Source organism: Podarcis filfolensis (genome assembly GCF_964270895.1).
Source record: "Podarcis filfolensis genome assembly, chromosome: 9".
NCBI classification, from domain to species: Eukaryota; Metazoa; Chordata; class Lepidosauria; order Squamata; family Lacertidae; genus Podarcis; species Podarcis filfolensis.
In genome coordinates this window covers 74,463,855-74,490,182 of record NC_139610.1, presented here as the reverse complement: position 1 = coordinate 74,490,182, position 26,328 = coordinate 74,463,855, and the positions used below count along the sequence as shown (strand labels likewise).

At 41.9% G+C, this 26,328-nt stretch overlaps 1 protein-coding gene across 2 annotated transcripts; it reads right to left on the bottom strand.

Moving 5' to 3' along the window:
- Window positions 1-1,387: 1,387 nt before the first annotated feature.
- LOC310742404 (CD209 antigen-like protein 2) lies at window positions 1,388-17,774 on the bottom strand. Of its 2 annotated transcripts, none has more exons than XM_083571888.1 (9): window positions 17,688-17,774; window positions 15,609-15,708; window positions 13,649-13,762; window positions 8,289-8,399; window positions 7,132-7,230; window positions 6,161-6,247; window positions 4,723-4,874; window positions 3,556-3,665; window positions 1,388-1,759 (listed from the first exon to the last, which is right to left on the bottom strand). In XM_083571888.1, the coding sequence occupies exons 3-9, from the start codon at window positions 13,746-13,748 to the stop codon at window positions 1,609-1,611; spliced, it is 810 nt and encodes a 269-aa protein (XP_083428014.1). In that variant the 5' UTR covers window positions 13,749-13,762; window positions 15,609-15,708; window positions 17,688-17,774; the 3' UTR covers window positions 1,388-1,608. The 2 variants fall into 2 exon arrangements, with proteins under 2 accessions (XP_083428014.1, XP_083428015.1); XM_083571889.1 differs by having other exon boundaries at window positions 15,609-15,849; window positions 17,688-17,729.
- Between the last annotated feature and the right edge of the window lie 8,554 nt (window positions 17,775-26,328).

Here is a 26,328-nt window from a genome sequence, read left to right as displayed (position 1 = left end):
CCCTGTTCACATGCAGTGACGGCGGAAGAAACAGCCAAGCTGTTCGTAGAGCATGTGTTTAGGTCACATGGGGTACCTGCACAGGTGGTTTCAGACCGGGGGGCTCAATTTACCTCACGATTTTGGCGCAAACTCATGAGGCTGCTCCCTCCAGGTGGAAGTGAGTTTCACTACGGCTAGGCACCCCGAGACCAATGGGCAAGCGAAGAGGGCGAATGCTGTTTTACAACAGTATTTGCAGTGTTTTGTAAGTCAGAAACAGAACGATTGGGTGGACAAACTAGCCCTGGCAGAGTTTGCTTACAATAACGTGGAGAATGTATCCACTGGGATGACTCCGTTCTTTGCCAATCACGGGCGTCATCCCAGGGCTTTCCCTGGAAGGGGGGAGGAGTCGTGGAGTGTTCCCGCAGCCAAACAGTTTGTGGAGGAGATGGAAGCGATCCACAGACAGCTGCAGTTGAATTTGGAAAGGGCTAAGGAGTTATACAAGAAGGAAGCCGACAAACATCGGTGACCGGGGGAGGTTATCAGGGTTGAGGACAAGGTGTGGTTGTCCACGCAAGGATTGCCTTGGAAAGTGGGCTGCAAGAAACTCAAGCCCAGGAAGGTGGGGCCCTTTGAGGTTATCCAACATATAAATCCGGTGGCGTTTAAGCTCAGGTTGCCAGAGAGCATGAGAATCCACCCGGTGTTCCATAGGTCACTGCTGTTCCCCTACAGGGAGGGGGGAAGGAGGCAGGGTTGTGGGGAAGGGGAAAGCCCACCACCCGAAATGGAGGAAAGGGAGCAGTGCAACAAGGTTATGGAAATACTGGACTCTCGACAGACTCTCGACAGAGGGAGGAGGATGAGCCTGGAACCAATCATTCTGTAAACAGAGGAAGTCAGGGGCGTGGTTTCCGCAGACTTGCATGTTGGGTAAAAAAAAGGAAAAAGAAAGCAGACGCGGCAACTGTGCTGGAAGGGTCGGACGTGATTTGAAACACTGGAGATGCACTTTTGAACTTTGTCAATAAATCAAATAGATTGGAACTGGCCGTGAGCCCGGAGTTTTATCTATGCCGGCTTGACAGCATAAAGCCTCTGACAGAAATCAAGAGCAGTTCATTGTGTTTGTTGCCCAATGTTATCTCTATATGAGAGTCATGGGTCTGGAATTTCCCAGTGATAAAGCCAAAATTATATTTGTGATTATTCTGCTAGAAGGGGACACCAGGTGCTGGGTGGCCCCCATTCTCATTGGCTGGCATGCAGGGTTGTCCTTAGGTGCCTTGTAAGGTAGCGACCATGGAGATCAGAAGAGGCAATGGGGCATCAAACACACAAAGTAAGGAAACAAATATTGGTATGCATTGCAAATAAATACATTAAACAGAAAACAGGCTATGACTGGACCCTTCCATTCTTTATTTTTGTAGCCATCTACGTTTAAGCTTGCAGAATAAGGTCTTTTCAAGGTGTTTTTGAGTGCTGACGCCAAAGAGTCCTATAATCTAGATGGCAGAGTGTGGATTGTGCATTAAAACAGTGAGGTGGGGTGGTCTCCTGGTTTTGTTTTTGTGTAGTGATCATGAGATCCAGTTTCGTTCATCTTAAAGTGTCTTCTTAGAGCCAAGCATCATTCGGCACCTTCTTGCAAATGTACCCTATGCGTTGCTCACAGTGTAATGCTATCCAGCAATCCATGTCGCAATTAAGGCCTATTGCAGCACAGTGGTTTCTGTCTTCGTTTTTAGGCTCACCTTTTTTCCAGTACCTGAAAAGAAAAGAGCAGCACTGAGCAATCAAGATTGGATGTCTACTTCCTCATGCGCTCTCTGTGCCTTCTACCATTAAAAATATGTCCAGCTCATTCTCTCTTAACATCCACCCACATTTGGGATGGATTTTTCTCCCCAGATTTTAGAATTCTAACCATGTAAGGAAAACAACAACAACTGTGGGTCAAGACTGTCTCTTTTCTTTTCACATGAAGTGGTTTCTCATAGGAAACTACAAAAAGTGAGGGTGTCACTTTGGAAGGCTCAGTGGTACACACAAGAACTGTCAGTCAGTTTAGTTTGGGCAGTATCCAATGCAGTACTTCTGCTATTGCCAGGGTTTCCATTTCTGCAACAGAACTGGCCCTCTCTTCTTTCCATATGCACCCACATCCTCCTCAGGTCTGCTCTGGATCATTGTGAGTGTTGAGAGATCCTTACTCTCAAGTAGCTGAGTTAGCACAGTAGTGATTTTTCTGAGCATATTAAAACCTTGTTAGATTTGCATCCGTCTTCATCCACCTCATCTCACATCCATCACCCACCCCATGCATGAGGAGAGCAATGACACTCTACAGAAACAAAAATGGCTATGTCCTCAAATGAATTACAAAATTAATTCTATAACCACAAAGCCATTATAGGGTTGATTGAAATGACATTTCTCTCAAATATATATCTTATCTAAATCTAACATAATGGTTCTAAGTTTACTTTAATCAATTACCCATAGTTGACAAAGGTATTGCCCTAGCCTCACACTTATTGTCACTTGCATTCTCCAGTGTCCATTGTGTACTGAATCAAGTCCCACTACACAGCACTAAAATTCTGTGATAAATGTATTCTATAACTCCCTCATTTTTAGCTCTCTGTGAATCTATTAAATTGATATTACTAGTAATGGTGTAGTAGGTGGTTGTTGTTTTTTACTCCCATGAGATGTTTGGGTGAGATTTGCCCTTTGATCAAGTCTAAGATCACAAACAGCAGTGGTTCCCAATTGGTGGTCCACGGACAACCCACCCAGGGGCTCCATGGTGTCATTCACATAACAAAAACTACTACAGAGATATCAAAATGTTCAAAGGTACGGTGTGGCTTTTGAAAACGAAGGGGTCTGCAGTACTTAGTTAACTGGGAACCGCTGGCATACAGGGTTTAATTTCCCAGCTTGTATTATACAACCCCACGGCCCGTTTGTAAAGTTTACTCAATACCTTTGCCAAAAAGGATTAGTGGTTGGTATTGGGTGCATCAATAGAGATGAATGTCAATGGATTTTATACCAGGAGACACTGCACAAATAGAAGGTGACCCTCTGTTAATCCGGACTACCTGTTCTACTACCAAACTGTGGATGAGCGAGATCTTCTCTGACCTTATCAATGCATCAACACAAGCTGAAAAGAGTTGTTAGATACTTAAAGGGAACCATGAACTATCTTAAACTGCCAGCTGACAGTGTTGCTCAGCTTTAGGTTCCTGCAAGTCCTTTTGAAGCTGAGCTAATCAGCACAACCATTTAAAAGCCTGCCTTCAGCCTCTTCCGAATCACCACATTCATTAGGTTAGAGAAGCAGGAAGAGTAGCCTTTCTGCCTCTGCAACCTAGTGAGAAGCACCAGTCACTCACCTGGACAATGATGTGGAGGAGTACATATGTAGATCTTTGGTAGTAGAGAAAATTGCATGGCAAAAGATATTTGGAGAGGGAAAGAATCAATTATGTAAACTGAATCTGGAACTTTTTGGAATGCATCCCATTAACAAATGTTTCTGCAGAAACTTACGTGACTAAAGCCTCTATTCCTGCCAGCCATCTCCATTTCTTTGCGTTGTCTTTAAAGACTCCAAACCAAAAAAACTTGTTACGCTTTTGTACTTGCCTGTTTATAAAATACTAGGGTAGGGGTGTTGAGAAAGAACAAATAAAATCTTTTAAGACAATGTCCCTTTCTCTGGGAGACTATAGCCCTTTACAGAAATTCAACAGGCATAAAACAAACACATTTTAAAAGGACAAGGTATCACATTTGAAGACGCAATCCAAATTTTTGGGGGGAAGTGATCAAAACTATACATTGTATTCCCATCACCAATAATAATTTTGCATAGTGGTTGTGATATTCTCCCCTTAATATAAATTATGATGCTGATGGTAATGACGATAATGATGGATGATGATGGTGATGGAATCAAGGAAGCATCCCTAAGAGGAAATATTGTAGTGAAGGGGAACTTCACCTGCCCTCACTGAGTCTGGCTACATATGTGTTCCAGTCATGACACAGAGTTATAATTTCCAGATACTTTAAATGACTGTGCCAGAGAACAGTTGGTCTTGGAACCACCTAGCAGGACAGTGACCTGTGTGTCAAATACTCCAATTTCTGCATCCATGTTTGATGGTTGGTTCCAGAGACACTGGAATCAGTCCAGTTGTGGTATGCTTGATGGCATGATGATGGGATCTCACACATGTCTGTGCCTTGCAGCACCCCAGTAGCCCCTCTGCCAGGGCTAAGGAGCTGGGAGAGGGATATACCTTGCAAGCTCCTCTAGAGTCATCTCCATGATACTCTCCTGCCATGTTAGCGTGGTGAGGGAAGCCATTTTTTTCTGAGCACTCAATACATCTCAAAAAGCAGAGGAAGAATTTACAGAGAATCCAAGAGATACATGCCTCCGAAGTATCTACACCTCCTCCTCCTCCTCCTTGAAGATCTCCATCCGGACTGCCATTTTCATTCTATTAGAGCTCAGCAGCTCCAAGAAACCTTAGTTAGCCCCAGATGGTAGCAGCTGCTCCCTGCCCCACCCACCCTTGGCTTGACTGATGGAGTTGCTGTCTTGGCTGCATACAGGTAGATGTAACCTTCTTAAATGGATAGTGATGATAGGAGCCCTTTGACTCAAGGAGATCCCCTACCTTTTCAATACTCGGCTTTGATGCTCACCTGTTCTTGATATGTTTCCATAGAAAGGAGCTGGGCGCCTTCCCTCTCACATTTTTTTTTGGAATCTGCCCATGAATCTTGGTCACGAGAAAGGAAATACATTGTCCTTTGATATATAATCCAACCACCTTCCAAGTTACCAATAAGGAGGTCTTTGAGTCAAGCCAGATATGGAGGAAGAAGAGAAAAAGAAAACAAGATAGGGAATTCAATTTCAGCCTCATATTCAAATTCAAGATAGGGAATTTAATGGGAACCACCTTGTATGCCTGTGCAGATTTCAATTATTTTTGTTAAATTCATTTCTGTCGCCGCATGGTAACATATATTCATCTAGGAAGCTCAGAAATCTTAAAACAAGAAAAACAATAACTCTTCAACCCATGTTGATGCTGCAGTAAATACCTGGGTGGGCATAGCTGGAACAGGGAGCACAGTCAAGAACCTCACCTACTTGTTTCCACCTGGATACTTAGGGCAGCATCAGGGCAGACTTGAAGGTTGGGAAGGGGGAGTAGCTGTGGTTTATCAAAATTCTCTTTCTCTCTACAGGCTCTCTGTCCAGTTGCGGGGGGGGGGGGGGAATCTAGAGTGTGTGTTCCTGGCATTGGGCAACTGGGACAGATGAGGGATTCTGCTGGTTTACCACCCGCTATGCTGCCAAGCAGTCTCCCTGCCTGAGCTGACAGGATGGATCCAGTGGGCTTCCAAATGGCTCTGGGGGATTTTCCAACTGCTCTGACAGGTGCTCCTACTGAGCTTTGACTGATCTCTGGAACATCCGAATAATAGTAATAATAATAATATGCTGCCTGTTGTTGTTGTTGTGGTTGTTGTTGTTGCTGTTGTTAATATGCTGCCCATCTCACTGGGTTGCCCCCAACCACTCTGGGTGAATTTCAAAAAAATAAAACACAATTGAACACCAACCATTTAAAACTTGCCTGAACAGGGCTGCCTTCAGATGTCTTCTGCGAGTAAGATAGTTCTTTTCCCCCCTTGACATCTGGTGGGAGGGAGTGCCATAAGAAGAGCGCAACCACCCAGAAGGCCCCCTGCCTTGGCTTGGGCCATGGACACAATTGGCCCTGAGTGCCCTTTCAGTTGACCTCTTTTGATTGTCTCTGCAGAGGCGGGGCTCTCATGGGTGAAAATAATAAAGGACAGGTCTTTTAGCTGACCTGTTTTGATTGTCTCTGTTACAGCAAATAATGGCAAAGTCTTTTCTTTCCTAACCATATAGGCTAAATCAATTCAAAAGTTCAAGAGAACTGAACTGAATATCTCTGATGTTTCCCTAGGGTGGCTGGATGCAAAGGAGGGCAGCACTCTGCTCTGGCTCTAAGAGTATTCAGCTAGAGGAGGGGCTTTCAGCTGGGGCAGAATCAGGGCAGGTTCCCACTGTACTACAATTCTTCAGCATTGTAAGGTATCTTACCAATTTCTTTTTGCAGTTCATCATTTTTGTTGGCAATATACCGCATTTCCTCTGATTTGTTTTGAGCTACAGCAAGTATTCCGAAGTCTAAAAGATTTGAAATAGTTCAAGGCAAAATAGTATCTGAAATAACAATCTGCAAATATTAAGAAACCATTTTCAAACATTTTCAAAATCTCTAGCTTGAAACAAGAAGCAGAGCTCAAGGATCGGGTTCTTATGAATATGAGGACAGACTTGATTCTCTGTGGCTGAGATCACCAATGAAAAGCCTCAGAAGACCCCTGCAGCTGGATCAGACCAAAGACCCATGCAATCCACTATCCTATTCTCATATTATAAGTGGCTCATGAAGTATCTCTAATGCTCCCTTCCTATGTCCTCCTTTTCTGCTGGGAATCACTGGGTCACAAAACAATTCCCACCTCGAGTCCCACAGTAAAGCCGAATATACAAAGAATACTTTGCAGTTTTCTATTATGCTTTGTGAGATCTAAGAAAATAGAGGCGCCAAAACGCTTTTTCTGATGAATACTGGGTTGCATTCCACATAATTCTAAGGAGGACATTATGTCAGTGCAGGAATTTCTCCTTGCGCAATGCAATCTTCCGCCCCTTTCCCTCCAATCTGTTCCCCACCCTGCAGAGCAGCTTTGGTGATGGCATGCAGGGTGAAGGGGGGGCAAAGTTCCCTTGTGCTAGTACTAAAATCTTGCAGCAGCACAAACATTGTGAATTACAGTTTGATGAGAAAGAACAGCATTTCTAGTGGGGGGATGTGAGAATCACAACCATCTGCTTTTCTTCCTGCTGAGCAGTGAAAAAGTGATAAACTCTATTGGGTGATGAGTTTCATTGAATAAATGTATTGCTTACACAATATGAATCCCAAAGTGAACTACAGGAATTGACGCCTGTTTAAATTAAACAAGGTCTAGCAAAAGTGAGGATGTGCATAAAAAAATGCTTACCATCCTTGTCTTCATGGATTGTATCAAGCCCAACAACAAAGGTCCGAATGATATCCATTGCCATTTGAAACTCGTCTCTTTTTTTTACTTCCTTTTGATCTAAGGAGGAGGTAGGTAGAAAAGACATGATTAAAATGTCTGACTGTCTGGGGGAGGGGATACTTGGTTTCAAACTGCTTTTAATATTGAATTTAAATTGCTGACTTGTAACGCAGATAAGAAATAAAATCAACAAAACCATGGCTATGACATTTATTATTATTTTCTGGTCTCGGCCCTTAACAGCGGCTGCCCTGCTGATCTGAAGTCCTGTTTCAATTTGGCCTGTTACTTCTGTCATTAGATGGTTTGGCCTTCCTTTGAGAGCTTTAGATTTTTGGTTGTCTAGATAGACCTTTCCTCTTTGTCCTACAGTCTTGCATTTGCCAGGCTGCCTCATGCTCTGCCACATGCTTAAACTATGCAAAATGTTGGATCATTTGATTCCCTCCACTCGAGATTTGCTTACTTTTGAGTGCCCTTTAAAAATGAATTAGGTGTGCAAATAGGTCAAGGGCTCATCTATCCAGTGCTATTTTTCTACAAAAAGAGGTGCTGGAACTCAGCATGAATGCCTCCCTTCTTCTCTTAAAATGGCAACAGAGCCCACCTGAGAGGGGCCAGAACAGGGTCCTGATGAATTCCAGCTGAAAAAGGCCCTGCATATATCTAGATATTTAGGTAAGCTCTGGACCCACCCACTTTGGCCATGGCCTTATCCTCTGCAGCCTGTATTCCCCAAGCACTTTCCTTCAGGGGACTGGAGCCCTGGCAGAAGGCAGGGTGGCGAGGATCAGGAATGGGGGCTCTCCCCCAGCAAATGAGGATTAGTTGGGAAAGGAGCAGAGAATGGCAACTGGGAAAGGGAATTGCCCAGGGTGTCCCAGAGACTTGTTAGTCTATGTGTTTGTTCCAAGTGCTGGAACTCATTCTGGGAGAACAAAACAGTGCTGTGCCATTGCTTTCAATGGGTGACAGCTGTAACTCATCCCCGGAAATCAAAGAGAGATGAAAGGGCTAAATGGAAGGTGGATCATGCCGTCTCTTTTTGGAAATATTATTGGCATTCAAGCAAAGCCCAACACAGTAGTAGCAAAGTATGCCAATTATGTACTTACATAGCAGGAAAATCAGCAGTGTCAACATAGTAAAGAGGATCATCATAAATACGACAATGTATTCACCCGTGGGAGATTTCATGAAGGTTAAAAACTTCTGAAAACCAGATGCTTGAAGAAAGACAATTCTGCTTTAGCCATCAGTATAAAAAGTTTCTTATCTCGATTTCTTATTCTTCCCGTAACTTTTGCCATTTATGCATATTGTTAGTATTGTAATATCTCATTATCACATTGCACAATGTTGCAGGTTGCCTTTAATTACTTAATTAATGTAGGAGTATGGGAACTATTTAAATGTCTCCTCCCTCTCTCTGCTCTCTCTCTCTGCTCCTCTGCTGAAGAAGATGGATGTGAGTGTCCTCTTGTTGTTTTGTTATTTGCTTTACAAATAAAACCTTTGGTGTTACTATTCCAACCACAGTTGCTTCTTCTGCATTCTGCTGTAAAGGACTGAATTTACTATCTGCAAATGGGCATTTAATGCTCACATATATTCCATACGTTTTTATAGCCGTTTCTCCTTTCCTGAGACTTCTGCTTCTTTCCACTTTGGGGCAAGTAGCATTCTTCCTGCTGTAGTAGCATACATAAATGTATTTCTATACAATTTGGGTAGTTCTGTCTCTATAATTCCCAAAAGAAAAGCTTCAAAAGGCGAAAGATTTATACGATCTGAGGTGAAACATTGGCACCTGACCCCACCTGACTCACCATTCCCCCCTCCACCTCTTACCCCCTTTTCTTCCTAATGCAACACAAATGTCTCAACAAACAAAACTGATCTGTAGAAAATGTAACTTGAAAAATAAGAGACATTGCACATACTTTTGTTAACCAAGAAATCTTTAATAAAAATATATATTTGGAAGGAAGGAAGGAAGGGAGGAAGGAAGGAAGAAAGAAAAGTTTCTGGGTTTGTTTTTTTACAAAAGTTATTTTGAACATCCATTTCAATTAATTGTAGATCATTTCCCTGTAAGCTTTAACCTTACTACAAGACCACCACATATGAGAAAAAGAACCTTCTTTCTTGTTACATTTCCAAGATTTATACATTTACACATTTTTGCCAGTTTACTCACTGTTAGATACCAACAATATACCATTTTCATATAATTTTCTTTTAAACCATAGCATGTTGTGAATTTTATATCCATACTCCACAATCATTCCCATGCTTCCATGTCTATATTATGACTGATATGAGTTGCCCAGTGTATCACTGAGGATTTTACTTGCTCATCCTTTTTACTTGCTCATCCAACCTGTTACCTCCGAGGATGTGGACAGGCTGCTTGGACAAGTGAAACGAACAACCTGTCTCCTTGATCCTTGTCCATCCTGGCTCATAAAAGTGAGCCGTGAAGGGCTGGGTGATGGGCTCCATGGGGTGGTGAATGCTTCTCTCTGTGAGGGAGCCTTCTCAGACCCACTGAAAGAGGCAGCTATTAAACCACTTCTTTAAAAAAAAAATAATCCTTATCGACTCCTTTACTTGCATCCCATACCACTTTCAATTTGTCTCCTGATTCAGATTGATTTAAAAATAATCTCTTGATATCCCCCCTTTTCTAATATTTATTGATCATTTAATAAATTCTCATTTAGTCTGAATCAGCAATTTTGCTCTGTTCTTATTTCTATAATAATAGAGTTGTGATCTGATAATGTCCTCGGTAAAATTTCTACCTTTTTTTACCTTAGTGTACATATCTCTGGAGGTCCATACAGAGTCTGTTCAACTCGCTGAATTATTCTCAAAGAAGTAAAATGTAAATTGTCTGTCCAGTGGGTGTTTCTCTCTCCACATATCAATTAGACTTAGGTTTTCTGTCATCTGAAAAAGGCCTTAGGTAGCTTCCCTTCTTTTGTATCGCTTCTTCTTATAGTCCTGTCCCATTCCAGGGAAGCTACACCATTCATATCTACCATCAAAATTATCTTTTCATTCATATATTCAAATAAGATTTCCTCGTCTCTTTTGAAAGTCAGATTTTTTGTCATTTCGTGCATCTACATCTATTAATATTATTTTTTTCTCTCTGCTTGTGATGTTATCTGTATTATCAGTATTCTTCCTTACTCATCTTTAAATAATTGTTTTGGATCTAATTCTGGTTTTTGTATACATTACTATGCCTCTTTTCTTTGTACAGTCAGAGGCTACAAAGTCATTTCAATAACCTTTTATTGATCAGAATTCTTCTGTGTTTCATCGCAATATGCAATTCCTGAGAGCAAATCACGTTCAAATTTATTTATTTTTACCACATGTTCAATCCCATTCCTTGTTTTATTATTGAGTCCATTTACATTCCAAATTAAGATTATCAATGCCATTTTCTCCTTTATTTATTAATCTCTCTTCTCCCCCTCTGTTGATTCTTCTTCATGTTGTGGCTCCAAACCAAATGCTCTTTCTCCTGCTAATTCTTTTCCTGCTAATTCTTTCTCCAGAATTTATCTGCTTCTGTGGAATCTCTACATCTCTGCTTTCTCCCTTTAAATGTAAAGGAGACTCTATCAGGGTATTCCCAATGAAAAGCGATTTTGTTTTATCACGGTGTGTTTGTCAGATGTTTGTAATTTGCTCCTTTCCATAGCAGTCTCATTGGGATTTATTTCAAAATTATTATTCTCTGGTCATCAAACTGAGATTTTTCTGGAAATGCTTCTGTATTATTCTGTCTTTAAATTGCTTTGAATTGAAAAAAGAAACCCAATCAATTGACATATTTTTTGCTTTAGCATATCTTGATTTTACAGAAAAAGATTTATCCAGTGCCACTTTAACAGTTTCTTCATCCATTTCAATCAAATTCACAAGTTCTTTTATTATTCTTTCACTTAATTCCACCGCTGTATCTTCTGGCAAATCTCAAACTAAGAATCAAATCTTTTAGATGTACTTCCAAAACTGTGATCTCATCCAGAGTCTGTTCATAAAGCAATTTGATTGCTTCAGTGTCCTCCCTCATTCTTTCTTGCTCCCTCTTTGTTTCTCTTACCTCCCCTTGTACTTTCTTAGATGATTCCTCCAAGCTGGATGAATTCAGCTTTAAATCCTGTACTGTTTTCTCTAATTCTGAAGTTTTATGTGACAGTTCTGTAATTTCTGCTGATAGGTTTTGAAATGCATGCACATTAAAATCAGCCTTCTGTCCTAGTCTCTGTATAGCCTCCCCCATCTCTTTTCTCATTTCTAATGAAATTCTTGTCAAATCAGACTTTGTGTCCCCTTCTACAATTAAACCTTTTCTCTGACTTGGTGTTTTGGTTGGGCCTGGAGGTGTTTTCATGCCTACTTTAGCCATAGCCATAAATATTTATAAAGTTACAAAAATTCTGCATCCAGAGCTTTAGAGAAATCACAAGTTAATCAAAATTCTTCGCCTGGAATGCTTGTAAAAATAATCACTAGACTGTACTTCTCATTCTCATTCTGAATTCAGTCCCTGCATATTTTTTCCATGCAGATCAACACCCGCGTCCGGTGGGGGGGCTCCTCTTTGCCACCCCAGTCTGGATCCAATGGTATTATTGACACTACCTTAAATTCTTTTTCTTGCCTTGTCGAATTGGTCCAAATTCCTTTGTTTGGAGATGTCACTGCTTCAATGGAGGCACAAGAGGCAGCTTACTGTGGGTCTTCAATTGTGCTGTGTGTCTGACCTCAATCTGGGATCTTTCTCAGCTCCCTGTGGAGCTTTGGGGGAATCCAGAGAGCATATTTTGACACCACTGGACCCTTCAGAAACTGAACTTTTCCTTCAGGCTCTTCTTGAGAAGGTGCTTTGCCGGAGCCCCATTCTTCGATCCTCACAGCAATCAGGCTGCTCAGAGCGAGCAGTCTCTGTCATCCTCCATTATTCGTATCCAGCAGGAAGTGCTGGAGGAAACTTTTCTGATAACTAGCAAATAAAAATGCTAGTAGAATTAAAGTAAATTCAGCAGTATATAATTAAGTTGGGAGAAAGTAGGAAATAAATTATATGGAGTAAGCTATACTTAAATGGAGTAACTTATATGGAGTAATTAGAATATGCAGCAGTAGGAGGTTAATAATTAGAAGGAACCCTGGAAGGGGGGAAAGGGTGTTTATGAATAAATGTATTTGGGTGTTTTCTTTTTGTAAATGTGGAAATTTGTATAAGTGTGGCATAGGGCAGGGAGGAGGAGGCAGAGCAAAGAAGGCGATTTTTGCCCTCGCTCGTCCCAGCCCCTTCCCGGCTGCCAGGATACCAGACAGAGGCTGGGAGGAGTGAAGGCACTTGTCCCAGGCCCCTCTCGACTCCTGGACTGCTGAGTGGAGTTTGGGAGGAGAGAAGGTGAAGATCCCCTCGCTTGTCCCAGCCTCCTCTTGACTCTTGGTCTTCTGGGCAGGGGCAGGGGTGGGGCACACAAAGGGTGCCCAGCGATGGTTGGGGATGTGAGCCCCTCAATATTGCAGCTTGTTTGGACCTCTGCCTCAACATGTTTACATGGCTGAAGCCCCTTGAACCTCCTATACCCAATGCCCCTGGACAAGATACTCCCTCTGTACACATAATTCTGTTAGGTTTCAGTTATGCCACTGTGCAGTTCTTGGAGTCACAAGACTCTGTTGACATTCCAGACTGTTGGAAGTCTCACGGGAGATGGGAGACGGATGTTGATGTTATTGGTTTCCTGTTTCTTTGACCTTTTCTTTTTTTCTGTCTCTCACGGAGAGCAGACACATATTCTTTTCTGTCTTGCGTAGTTAGAAATAAAGTAGCAATGTAGCATATATTTCTGGCTGCTTCTGCTGCTGTCTGGGTACTCTGTGCAATGGAGTGCATGCCTGAAGTCTCATTCAAAGGCTTAGGTCATTAATCACCGTCGGAGGAGAGCCTGGATGGGTTCCGAAGATACGTTGGAGGAGTAGCCATCACAGCTGGGTCGTATGGGGCTCCGACAAATTCCACATACAGAAACTTTACTGGGCTGGCCATGGGCTCTGTTTTGATGCTGCTGATGGGGCAGCAGGCTAACTGAGGAGGTGCAGTGCAGCTTGTGTGGTCTACACATCTCTACTCACCCCAGCACCTGCTACCTGAGTCAACTGCCTCATTCTGCCTAATGGTGGAGCCATTCCGGTCTGCACACAGTAAAGGAACACAACAGCCAGCAGCCAAGAGTGGGCTGAATCCTGGGGTTTCTATGGGGCTTAGTGGATCTCTGGCACCCAAAGAGCTGTGTGGGCTTTTCCCTGCATTTTCCCCTGGCACAATATGTCTGGTTCCACTTTCTACCTGTCTCTCCATCAACTTCCCTTTCCCGTGCATTCCTCTACTTTAAGAGAAACTTCATCCCATATGACTGTGCTGTATACAGACCTCCAGTTCCTGGTTGTTCTGCTCCCGCTTGAGCTGCAGGCTTTGCAGGCTTTGCTGGCTTTGCCGGCTTTGCCGGCTTTGCAGGCGCTGGCTTCCCCATCCTCTCAGTCTTGTCTGTGCAACAACAACAAAGAATCAGACAACAACAAATGGAGAATAAGACTATGAGCACATTAGGTATAGAGCAGCGACAGTCAGTCGGGTCGGGACTGCTGGTTCTCTTAGATCTGTCAGCAGCCTTTGACATGGTCGATCATGAACTTTTGGACCACCGCCTTGCCGACATGGGGATTCAGGGCACAGTCTGACAATGACTGCACTCCTTTATCTCAGGTCAGGGACAGAGGGTGGCACTAGGGAGGGAGTTGTTGCCGCGGCACTCCTTGGTGTGTGGAGTCCCACAGGGAGCAATCCTTTCCCCAATGCTTTTCAATATCTTTATGTGCCCCCTTGCCCAGATTGTCCGGAGCATTGGGTTGGGTTGTCATCAATATGCTGATAACACCCAGCTTTATCTGTTGATGGACGGCTGCCCTGACTTAGCCCCGGACACACTGACCAGATGCTTGGAAGCTGTGGCTGGATGGCTGCGTGGGAGCCGGTTCACCTCCAGGCTTGATTATTGTAAAGGATTTATTGTAACTCGCTCTACGTGGTTAAGGCTGCCCTTGAAGCTGACCCGGAAAATCCAGCAGGTTCAGAATGCCGTAGCAAGGCTCCTTACAGGATCCCTGCCATGGGATCACATTCGTTCAGTGCTTTACCAACTGCACTGGCTCCCGGTGGAGTACAGGGTCAGGTTTAAGGTGCTGGTTTTGACCTTTAAAGCCCTATGCAGTTATGACTGTGCTGTATACAGACCTCCAGTTCCTGGAGTTAGCTATGCAGCCTAGGACCGATGTACCTACGGGACCGCCTCACCTGGTATGCCACGCGGAGGACCTTAAGGTCCACAAATGACAACTTTTTGCAGGTCCCAGGTTGCAAGGTGGTTAGATTGGTCGCAACTAACGCCAGGGCCTTTTCAGTACTGGCCCCGACTTGGTGGAACACTCTGTCACAAGAGACTAGGGCCCTGCGGGACTTGACATCTTTCCGCAGGGCCTGCAAGACAGAGCTGTTCCGCCTGGCCTTTGGTTTGGACTCAGTCTGACCCTTATGTTTCCCTCCCCTTATGGTTTTGATCTATGGGTTACTATTAAAATGAGGCTGCATTTTAAACTTATTATAACTTTGGGTTTTTTTGTCCCCCCCATTATGTTTTTATTGTAATTTTACTGGTGTTAGCCACCCTGAGCCCAGCTCTGGCTGGGGAGGGCGGGGTATGAATAAAATTTATTAAAGTGGTACCTCGGGTTGCATATGCTTCAGGTTACATACGCTTCAGGTTACAGACTCCGCTAACCCAGAAATATTACCTCGGATTAGGATGAGAACAAAAATTGTGCTCAGGCAGCGCGGCAGCAGCTGAAGATAGTTTGAAGCTGAAGTGGTGCTTCAGGTTAAGAAGAGTTTCAGGTTAAGAACGGACCTCCGGAACAAGTTAAGTACTTAACCCGAGGTACCACTGTAGTATTATTATTATTATTATTATTATTATTATTATTATTATTATTAAATCCAACATAAAGATGTTGTTCAGTCCAATATAACTGAAACATCTTCCATTTTCTTTTGCTGGATCAATCTCAGTTTTTAAGCCAAAAGGATGTTCCATATGGATTCCAAGGCATTTTTAAAAATTGTTTTAGGTAATATAGCACATTCTCATTTTGCATCCTATTCCTCTCCCTTGACTCCTGGACATCTAGCTTACAGGACTCCAGTAAGATGTTCACCATTTAATAATAATGTGGGACCTATGAGGTGTCCTATGTTCCTGGGTGTCAACTTCCTCCATCACAGGGCCACATCTTCCCCACCCTTAATGGAAGATATATTCATTTAATTATACAACTACCTCCTGGTCATCAGAAAAGATGGAGTACTAGATCCGGTCTCAGTTGGACGCATATAAATCCACTTGAATCTAACAAGACTTTGGAGATCATGTGTTGGTCCTGGAAAAGAAGCAGAGGGAAGTTGTTATCCAGGCTCTCCAGGTGTGCCATTTTGTGTGTGTTTTGCCAAGACGCAGCCTGACATCTGATGCTGTGGCTTAAAGAAAGAAGAGGACTGTTGTAAAAGCAAGTGAATGCTTTCTGTGAATTAAAAAAAAAAATCTCAGCTGGCAAAACTTAACCCAAGGAACAGAACTGTTAACCCCTTGCGAGGTTTCCTGCCAAGCATACCCTTTTGAGTTAATATACCTTATGTGCAAATGTTATCTATCAATTTGTTCTGTGCAATCGCTGCCGTCTTTGTTATCTCTTCTCTTAACAGGTGAGCCTTTGCCAGAAAGCCTTGTGCCTTTGCTCGAACACCAGCTGATGAGGACCCAGATTGGACCCAGACGCCCAGACATCGCCCCAGCATTGTTGGAAGGGACCCAAGACGCCCAACGCCCACCAGACGCCTGACGCCCGTGAGATGACCACCCTGCCTTCCTGCATCACCCCTGGACGCTTTGCATGGCTCAAGAATCCAGCATGGATTGAAAGAGGACATTTTCTCATTTTCTTTTCTTTCCTTTTGCATAACTGATTTTTATAGAAGGTTGCAGAGCCCCTGGATAGCTTTATAACACCCCTGCAGAGGAGGGTATTTGTGTGGGTTGTTCAATCAGGGAAATCATGCCCCGGCCTCCTTTCATTATCTTGCCACCTGGTAGAGCTCCACCCAGAGCCTCCAGAACCTCCAGAACTTAACTAAAGCCCCCGTTGAACCACAGCACCAACTTGGTAATAACCCTGTGCACGAAAGGCTAGGTTCACCGAATTACTGGCTGGCTTTGTGTCAAAGAGCGCCAGTGACAATTTGACATGTACGTTCCCAGCCCAAACCGTTACACCTGAGTACACGCCAGGAACTTATCTTTTGGTTGCAATCTGACTGCATGCCTGACACGCTTGGTGTGGTGACAGCTGACCTAGCAACAGTTGCAAGCAGCTCCCAGCTCCCAAAACAAACAGGGGGGAATGAAGGGACAGGATGCCCAAATCCTGTCTGAAATCACCCCAGGCTTCAATAATCACCCCAGGCCTCAAAACTGTCCAAAACTCCTTTTGTCTTCTAAAAATCCAAAACAGCTTTTCTCTGCTTGTCTCTGCTTATTCTCACAAGATGCTGTGCATAGGCAAAATGTTACTTTTAAAGGCTAATGAATAGGCTCTGTCATTGCCAAGAATACTCAGGCCTGAGAAACGAATCTTATCTCATTCTAGTTGTAACACATCTGAACATGCTGAAAACCCCTTGGCTTCTCACCGCCCCCCCCCTTTCCTGGGAATAGTCCCAAGACAGCTTTCTGTTCATGCTCAGAGGAACTCATGGGGCAGGACTCTGGAAGAAGGAGGAGAAAGGGGGAGGGAACTGGAAAGGGGTATATATGCTTGTGCACATGACTGTGAACTTGTGCATGCTTTTGTGAACTATCACACTTGCTCCTTCTACCAGTTCATGGATGGTAGAAATAAAAAGCTTTTTCTCTGAAACTATTCCTTGAGTGTCTGTTGACTCCCACTTCCCTTTCCCGGGCGCAATATTTTTCCCACCCGAGGGCAAAGCCTCATAAGGCTACATTGTCTAATCCCGTTTCAAAGCCATCTGATCTAGCAGCCCTTGATATGCAAGTAAATGAGTTTTTTCAAGAACTGTATTTTCTGGATCATGTTCTGGATCATGATCTGGATCTGGATTTACAACCTGGGACCATGAATCAGAGCAGGGCACCTGTACACAGCCCTAGAATATACCACCACTCTGTTTCATTGGATGACCCTGGATTCTAATATTCAAAAGAGAAAAACTATCTGAAGTTTTATAAACCTGCTTATCATTTTCCCTCTTAGTGACCTTTTGGCCCTGGAATGAGACCCTGCAAATATCATAGCTTGTAAGGAAAGTAGTCCACCCATCAGACTTATTTCTGTTTGGATACCTTGGTGTTGTCATGGAATAATCTTTTCTCTCCTTTAATTTCTTCTTAAGGTTGTTTCATCCTCCCACTGGCTAAAAACCACCTCCCTTGTGATGTCAGGCATTCCAGAACTCCTCCCCTTTAGGCTATACCATTTCCTGATTGGCTGCTCATCATAGCCAATCAGCATGCCACATGTTGGCATGCTGTTTATTTCAGATCTTGTATACTACTTATTTTTTTCCAAAAGTTATTACTGTTTTATTTTTGAAGCTTTAAAAACTTATCTAGAAGTACATCCAATGGTCTTTGTTTTATTCCATTTTTGGAAGGTGTGTCTTTTTCTAATGCCTCTAATTGACCTACTGTGTTTGGTAGACACTCAAGCATTGCTGTATCCCAGTTTTTATTTTCTCATATGTTCAGGGATATTTCTTTTCTTTTAATAATAATTTTTATTACTTTGCAATTACGATCCAATAATAGCCTCATTATAACAATACCAATTTATAATACAATTATTAATACCTATTGTTCAAATACCTAATTATATAATTTAGATAAAATGGCCCCCGTGTGCTAGAATTTGTCATGGACAGGACTTCCCACAGTCAAGATGAGCAGTCCGCGTGGGTGAGGGGGCAGTCAGTCAAAAGAGGCAGAGAAAGACTTGCATTTTTCTTTTCTTTTTTAAAATATTTTTTAATTAGTTTTTAGCGTACAAAACTTTAAAGACATACCACACAAATTTTTATACACATATCCTTATTTGGACTTCCTTCAGCACCTCTGATAATCCTCCGTCTTAATTATTTCTCCTGCAATTCTTAACTTAATATTGCCTTTACATTTTCTAACAAATCATTTCTCCCTTTCCATTTTTACAATATTTCTTAAATTACTCCTCACAGAACTTCTTGTAATCCTACAAACGTAATCTGATCGTCACAGATACTTTTCAAATACCCCATAAATTTAGTCCAGTCTTCGGTAAACCTCTGGTCCCATCGGTCTCGGATCCTTCCTGTTAGCTTGTCTAGTTCTGCGTAGTCCATTAGTTTCATCCTCCATTCTTCTAATGTTGGCAATTCTTCTTGCCTCCATTTTTGGGCCAATAATATTCTTGCTGCTGTTACTGCATATAAAAAAAGCTTACAGTCTTTCCTGTTTATATCATTTCCAACTATACCCAAGGGAAATGCTTCTGGTTTCTTAATAAAAGTATATTTCAACATTTTTTTCAACTCATCATCTCCCAGAAGCATTTCACCTTTTTTACATTCCCACCACATATGATAAAATGATCCTTCTTTTTCTTTACATTTCCAGCATTTGTTACTAACTTTATACGTTTTTGCTAACTTTACTGGTGTGATGTACCATCTGTACATCATCTTCATGACATTTTCTTTTAGTGCATTGCATGCAGTAAATCTCAGACCCTCTTTCCATAATTTGACCCATTCATTTAACAGTATATTATAACCAAAGTCTTTTGCCCAATGAATCATAACTGATTTTACCTCCTTGTCTTTCAAGTGCCATTCAAGCAGTAATTTGTACATTTTGGACAGAATTTTAAAATCATTATTCAATATTTCTTGTTGAAACCTTGATTCTTTTTCACAAAAGCCCTTTTCTTTAATATCTTGTTTAAATACTTCATTAATCTGATGATAATGTAACCAATCATTAACATACTCTTTCACTTCCTCATATGGTTTCAATTTCCATTTTCCTCCTTCTCTAATTACCAATTTCCCATATGTTATCCACTTCCCGCTCATATTGACCTTTTTTACACACATCATTTCTAATGGAGACAACCAATGTGGTGTTTTTTGTTCCAGCAGGTTTTTATACCTATCCCAAATTTCAATAAGAGATCTTCGAAATATGTGGTTTCCAAATCCTTTATGGACCTTTTTTTACCATACCATAAATATGCATTCCAACCAAATCTATTATCATGGCCTGCTAAATCCAACAATTCTGTATTTTCCAATTTCATCCACTCCTTCAACCAACAGAGGCACGATGCTTCATAATATAATTTCAAGTCCGGCAGGGCAAAGCCTCCTCTTTCTTTTGCATCTGTTAATAACTTATATTGTATTCTCGGCTTCTTACCCTGCCAGATATATCTTGAAATTATCTTCTGCCACTCTTTAAATATTGCTGCCCCTTTGATTATGGAATTGTCTGAAACAGAAATAACATCTTTGGTAGCACGTTCATCTTTATTGCTGATATCCTTCCCCAAAATGATAGTTTCAACCTTCCCCATACCTCTAGATCCCTTTTAACATTATTCCACATTGGTGTATAATTATTTTGAAACAGATCAATATTTTTAGGAGTTAACCAAATTCCTAAGTATTTAACTTTTTTAACCACTTCTATACCTATCTGTTGTTGCAATGTTTCAACCAATTCCTGTTCCATGTTTTTAACCATTATCTTAGTTTTCCTTTTATTCAGTTTAAAACCCGCCACTTGACCGAACTGCTCTATTTCCTCAATTACTTCATTGATACTTGTTGGTGGTTCTTCAATTGTTAATACCAAGTCATCGGCAAAGGCTTTTACCTTATATTCATTCCGACCGACTGTAACACCCTTTATCTGCTCATTTTTCCTTATCGATCTTAGAAGTACTTCCAGTACCGATATAATAATAATAATAATAATAATAATAATAATAATAATTCTTTATTTATACCCCGCCCTCCCCAGCCAAGGCCGGGCTCAGAGTGGCTTACAAGCAATAATAAAAACAAGATGAATGATTACAACTTAAAAACAAAAATAAAATACAACATTAAAATAATGGAACATTAAAATATTAAAATGTAGCCTCATCGCAGGAGGAGAAGGAAAAGAAAAAAGAAAGAGAGGGAGGGAGGGAATCAAATTGGCTCCAAGCCAAAGGCCAGGCGGAACAACTCTGTCTCACAGGCCCTGCAGAAAGAAATCAGATCCCGCAGGGCCCTGGTCTCATGAGGCAGAGCGTTCCACCAGGCCGGAGCCAGAGTTGAAAAGGCCCTGGCTCTGGTTGAAGCCAATCTAACTTCCTTAGGGCCCGGGACCTCGAGGGTGTTGTTATTTATGGACCTTGAGGCTCTCCGTGGGGCATACCAGGAGAGGCGGTCCCGTAGGTACAAGGGTCCTAGGCCGTGAAGGGTTTTAAAGGTCAAAAGCAGCACCTTAAATCTGACCCTGTACTCCACCGGGAGCCAGTGCAGCTTGAAAAGCACTGAGTGGATATGTTCCCATGGCAGAGACCCCGTGAGGAGCCTCGCTGCAGCATTCTGTACCCGCTGGAGTTTCTGGGTCAGCTTCAAGGGCAGCCCTGCGTAGAGCGAATTACAGTAGTCAAGCCTGGAGATGACCGTCGCATGGATCACTGTGGCCAGGGCGGGGCGGGAAAGGTAAGGGACCAACTGCTTGATGCGGCGAAGGTGGAAAATGTCGCCTTGGCTGTTGCTGTAACTTGCGCCTCCATGGAAAGGGAGGCGTCAAGGATTACACCCAAACTCTTAACGGAAGGCAATGGCACTAATTGGGCCCCCGCAAGAGAAGGGAGTTGGTCCCTCATCCCCATGCCATCCCGACCTAGCCATAGGACCTCTGTCTTCGAAGGATTTAGTTTCAATCGGCTCCCACGAAACCATCCAGCCACAGCTTCCAAGCACTGGTCAGTGTGTTCGGGGCTGAGTCGGTGTGGCCATCCATCAGCAGATAGAGCTGAGTGTCATCAGCATATTGGTGGCAGCCCAGCCCAAAGCTCCGGATAATGTGGGCAAGGGGGCGCATAAAGATGTTAAAAAGCATTGGGGAGAGAATTGCGCCCTGCGGCACTCCACACACCAAGGAGTGGCGCGACGACATTTCCCTCCCTAGTGCCACCCTCTGTCCCCAACCAGAGATAAAAGAGCACAACCAGTTACGGGCTATGCCCTGTATCCCCATGTCTGCGAGGCGGTGGTCCAGCAGATCATGATCGACCATGTCAAAGGCTGCTGACAAATCTAAAAGGATCAGCAGTCCTGACCCGCCTTGATCCAGTTGTCTACGGATATGAATAATAATGGAGAAAGGGGACATCCTTGTCTTGTGCCTTTAGCAATTACAATATTTTCTGTTGTTATATTATTTACAATCAATTTTGCTTTCTGATCAGTATATATAGCTTTTAAACCATTTAAGAAGAATTGACCCATATCCATAAGTTCCAAATTTTTTAGCATAAATTCCCAAGATATATTATCAAAGGCCTTTTCCGCATCCACAAAAATTAACATTGCTTGTTTTTCATTCCTGGCTGTCAGGTATTGAATTATATTCACTATATTCCTTATGTTATCTTTCATCTGTCTGCCAGGAAGAAAACCTGCCTGATCTTTATGTATAATTTCTTTCAGTATTTTTTTCATCCTGCTCGCTAATATGCTTGCAAATAATTTATAATCATTATTCAACAGCGAAATTGGCCGATAATTCTTTACTTGTGTTAAATCAGAGTCTTGCTTCGGAATAAATGTAATATATGCTTCTTTCCATGTTTCAGGTAATTCTCCTTTCTTTAATATATTGTTCATAACTTCTTTCATTGGCACAAGTAGGATATGTTTCATTTCTTTATAGTATCTTGCAGTGAATCCATCCGGTCCCGGTGTCTTCCCACTTTTCAATTGTTTTTTGGCTTCTTTAATTTTGTTTTTTTTAGTCGTTTAGTCATGTCCAGCTCTTCGTGACCCCATGGACCAGAGCACGCCAGGCAATCCTGTCTTCCACTGCCTCCCGCAGTTTGGTCAAACTCATGCTGGTAGCTTCGAGAACACTGTCCCACCATCTCGTCCTCTGTCGTCCCCTTCTCCTTGGGCCCTCCATCTTTCCCAACATCAGGGTCTTTTCCAGGGAGTCTTCTCTTCTCATGAGGTGGCCAAAGTACTGGAGCCTCAGCTTCACGATCTGTCCTTCCAGTGAGCATTCAGGCCTGATTTCCTTAAGAATGGAGAGGTTTGATCTTCTTGCAGTCCATGGGACTCTCAAGAGTCTCCTCCAGCACCATAATTCAAAAGCATCAATTCTTCAACGATCATTAAATTCTTTAATTTCCTCTACTTCAATTGGGTCATTCAGTCTGTCTTTTTTATCAGTCGGGATTTTTTGCACCTCCTTTTCCCTCAGGAATTCTTCTATTTTTTTAATATCACTTTTCTCAGTTCTTTTATATAAATGTCTATAAAAGTCTACAAATCCTTTTCTAATTTCTTTTGGATTGTCTGTTTCTTTTCCATCCACTATAATTTTATTAATTGTATTCTGTTCCTTTCTTTTCTTAATTTGGCATGCCAGCCATTTTCCAGACTTATTTGCAAATTCAAAATTTTTCTGTCTCATTCTTTTAATATTCCATTCTACTTCTTTATTTATTATCATTGCAAATTGAGTTTGTAATATTTTAATATTTTGCTTTATTTTCAAATTGTTTGGTTTTTTTAATTAAATTCTTCTCATTTTCCATTATTTGTTTTAGAATTTCTTTCCTCCCTTTTTCTCTTAATTTGTTCTTAATCGTATTCTGCTGAATAAAAAAAAACCTCACATCACCGCTTTGCTGGCATCCCATACTGTACTAATTTTTCTACCCTTATTACAGTTCACAAAATAGTCCGTTAAATTCTTACGTGCCTTTTCTATTATTTCTGGTCACCCAAAAGACTCTCATTTATTCTCCATCAAAAGGATTTTTCTTCTATTCCTTTTATAACACACTTTATTGCATTATGATCCGAAAGTACTTTTGGCTGTATTTCTTGGTGTTAATTTGCTCCATACCTGATAAATTCTTGACATTGACTGATTTGCTTCTGAATGATAAGTGAATTGTTTTTCTAATGGGTTTCTTAGTCTCCAAATATCTATCAAGTTACAATTCTCAATCATTGAAAAAAAAAGTCTTGGGTAATTTCCCTTCCTTAACTTTCCCACTTACTCTTAATCTATCCATTTCCATTGACACCACTCCATTCATATCACCCATTATTATGATTTTCTGGTCCATAAATTCAAATAACTTTTCCTTCAACTCTTTATAAAAATCAGTTTTATTACCATTAGGTGCATAGGTAAAGGTAAAGGTACAGGTACCCCTGCCCGTACAGGCCAGTCTTGTGCGCTGATCTCACTCTAGAGGCCGGGAGCCAGCACTGTCCGCAGACACTTCCGGGTCACGTGGCCAGCGTGACGAAGCTGCTCCGGCGAACCGGCACCAGAGCAGCACACGGAACGCCGTTTACCTTCCCGCTAGAAAGCGGTACCTATTTATCTACTTGCACTTAGGGGTGCTTTCGAACTGCTAGGTGGGCAGGAGCTGGGACCGAAAGACGGGAGCTCACCCCGCCGTGGGGATTCGAACTGCCGACCATGCGATTGGCAAGTCCTAGGCGCTGAGGTTTTACCCACAGTGCCACCCGTGTCCCCCCTTAGGTGCATAGACTCCAACTATTATCAATTTTTTGCCTTGCCATTTGACTTGATCTGCAATAACTCTACCTTCCTCATCTTTAAAAATCTGCTGAGCTTCCAATTTATTTTTTATATACAGCACCACCCCTCTCTTCTTGCTTCTGTCTGATGAAATAAATTCGTTTCCTAGTTTTTTATTAATTAACACCTTTCTATGTCTTCTCGCCAGATGAGTCTCTTGCAAACAAATAATGTCCAAATTCTTCCTCTTCAAATAATATTCAATTTCATTGTGTTTTTTTTATCGTTCATCCCATTAATATTCCAAGTCCATAATTTCAGACTTGCATTTTTCACAGCAGTGGGCTAAAACGCCTCTTCTCAGGAGAAGAGAATGTACCTTATCAGCACAGTGATAGCGGGCTAGATGAAGGTCAACTCTCTGAAGAGCAGCCGCTAGTGTGCACGGCTCCGAGGTTAATGACTGTATGAAATAAATCTTCTTGCAATTACAACCACTACATGCTGATTACCTAAGCCAGTGTGCTGTAGTGGTTAAGAGTGGTAGACTCCTAATCTGGTGAACCAGGTTCGCATCTCCGCTCCTCCACATGCAGCTGCTGGGTGACCTTGGGCCAGTCACACTTCTTTGAAGTCTCTCAACCCCACTCACCTCACAGAGTGTTTGTTGTGGGGGAGGAAGGGAAAGGAGAATGTTAGCCGCTTTGAGACTCCTTCGGGTAGTGATAAAGCGCAATATCAAATCCAAACTCTTCTCTTCTAAGCCGGCAGTCTGCCAGATCTTGACAGAATTCATGGATTGATTATTTGCTTTATTTCTGTGTTTCAAAACCTTTTAAATTTCCATTACATTCTGGTCATAATAATAGACGCTTGTACAACAACTGCAATATTAATAACTTCTAGTTGTGTTGACACAGTAAATGATTTATAAAAGGACAAGTGAGCAACTCAAACTATATATTTGTTCTTCCTGTGTGTGGCAATTATTCTGTCTCATGTAAGAATCTATACACAAAGCTTTAAAAATATTCATTGAACAGTTGCCCTTTTTTATAATAATTTGTCCTGCATAGTTCTGTAATTTATTTTGCCAATCTTCTTCATTATCTTTTTTGGCCAAGACTTCTTCCTTCCATAGTGGTTGGCTGGTCTTAGCCTGGCATCCAGTCTCGCATATTGGAGCCAAGTTTTTCGCTCAAACGGTCCATCAAGTCCTGTACATCTCAATATCATAACTTCAATTTTTTTTAACAACAATCATTTCCCACTTTTTCTTCAAATCTTTATATGTCTTTTCCCAGGCCTTTTTAATAATTTTACATTGCCACCACATAAGATAGCCTCGTAAACCTTTTGCCCTCCCTTCCTGTTTCTTCTCCAGCACAGTCAAACCCTCCCAAATCATTTCACACATGGTACCATCTTCATCAGTCAGGACCTACCAAATCATTTCACATGGAATTCCATTTTTTGTCTTTGACTATTCTTACTTTCCCTTGTATTTTCCTCAGACCTCGTTTGTCTACCATTCCCACCTTGGTGGTTTGTGCATTCACCTCTTTTAATTGTCTCCCAGCCTCTGAAAGTGCATCAGTATTTTTAAGAATTTGAGAAGCTGTTTTGTTAACTTCTTCCTTTATCGGCTCAAAATTATAATATAAAAAAGCAAATCAAACAATTCATATTTTAAATTCTCTTGTATTGCAGTCTGGCTGGGTACTTTTAACATTGAGCTTTTTCCTTTTGCCATTTCCAATTTAGAGTATATTGGCAAAACCTACTGGTGTTTCACAACTTTATGACTAGTTGCAGGACCTTAGCCAGACCTAGCAGAGTAAATGCAGAATCCACGGAAGCAATTGGCAACTTGGCTGCAGACAAATAGACGAAGCAGGAACCAGGAACTTGTAGTTAGGTGTTTATTATATACAGTGGACTATTTACAGGAACAGAACACAGATCTTTAGCTAACTCTCTCTGACATGACTCACAATTCCTAAACTGACACACTGAACCACTGAACTAACGCATTCCAGTTAGTAGACCATTAATTATCATGAACTCCTGAACTACGAACTAACACATTCCAGTTAGTAGGCCATTAATTATCACTCCCTTGAGAGAGCTTGACCAATCATGGAGCTGTCTCCATGCCTCTGTATCA

Excerpts from the sequence above, each read along its gene's own strand:
- LOC310742404 (XM_083571888.1), bottom strand. The coding sequence starts at position 13,748 with ATGGGGAAGCCAGCGCCTGCAAAGCCGGCAAAGCCGGCAAAGCCAGCA. Across the intron at positions 7,231-8,288 it reads ACTGCTGATTTTCCTGCTAT|ATCAAAAGGAAGTAAAAAAA; the intron begins GTAAGTACATAA and ends CCTCCTCCTTAG. Across the intron at positions 3,666-4,722 it reads TGGAAACATATCAAGAACAG|TATTTTATAAACAGGCAAGT; the intron begins GTGAGCATCAAA and ends CCCCTACCCTAG.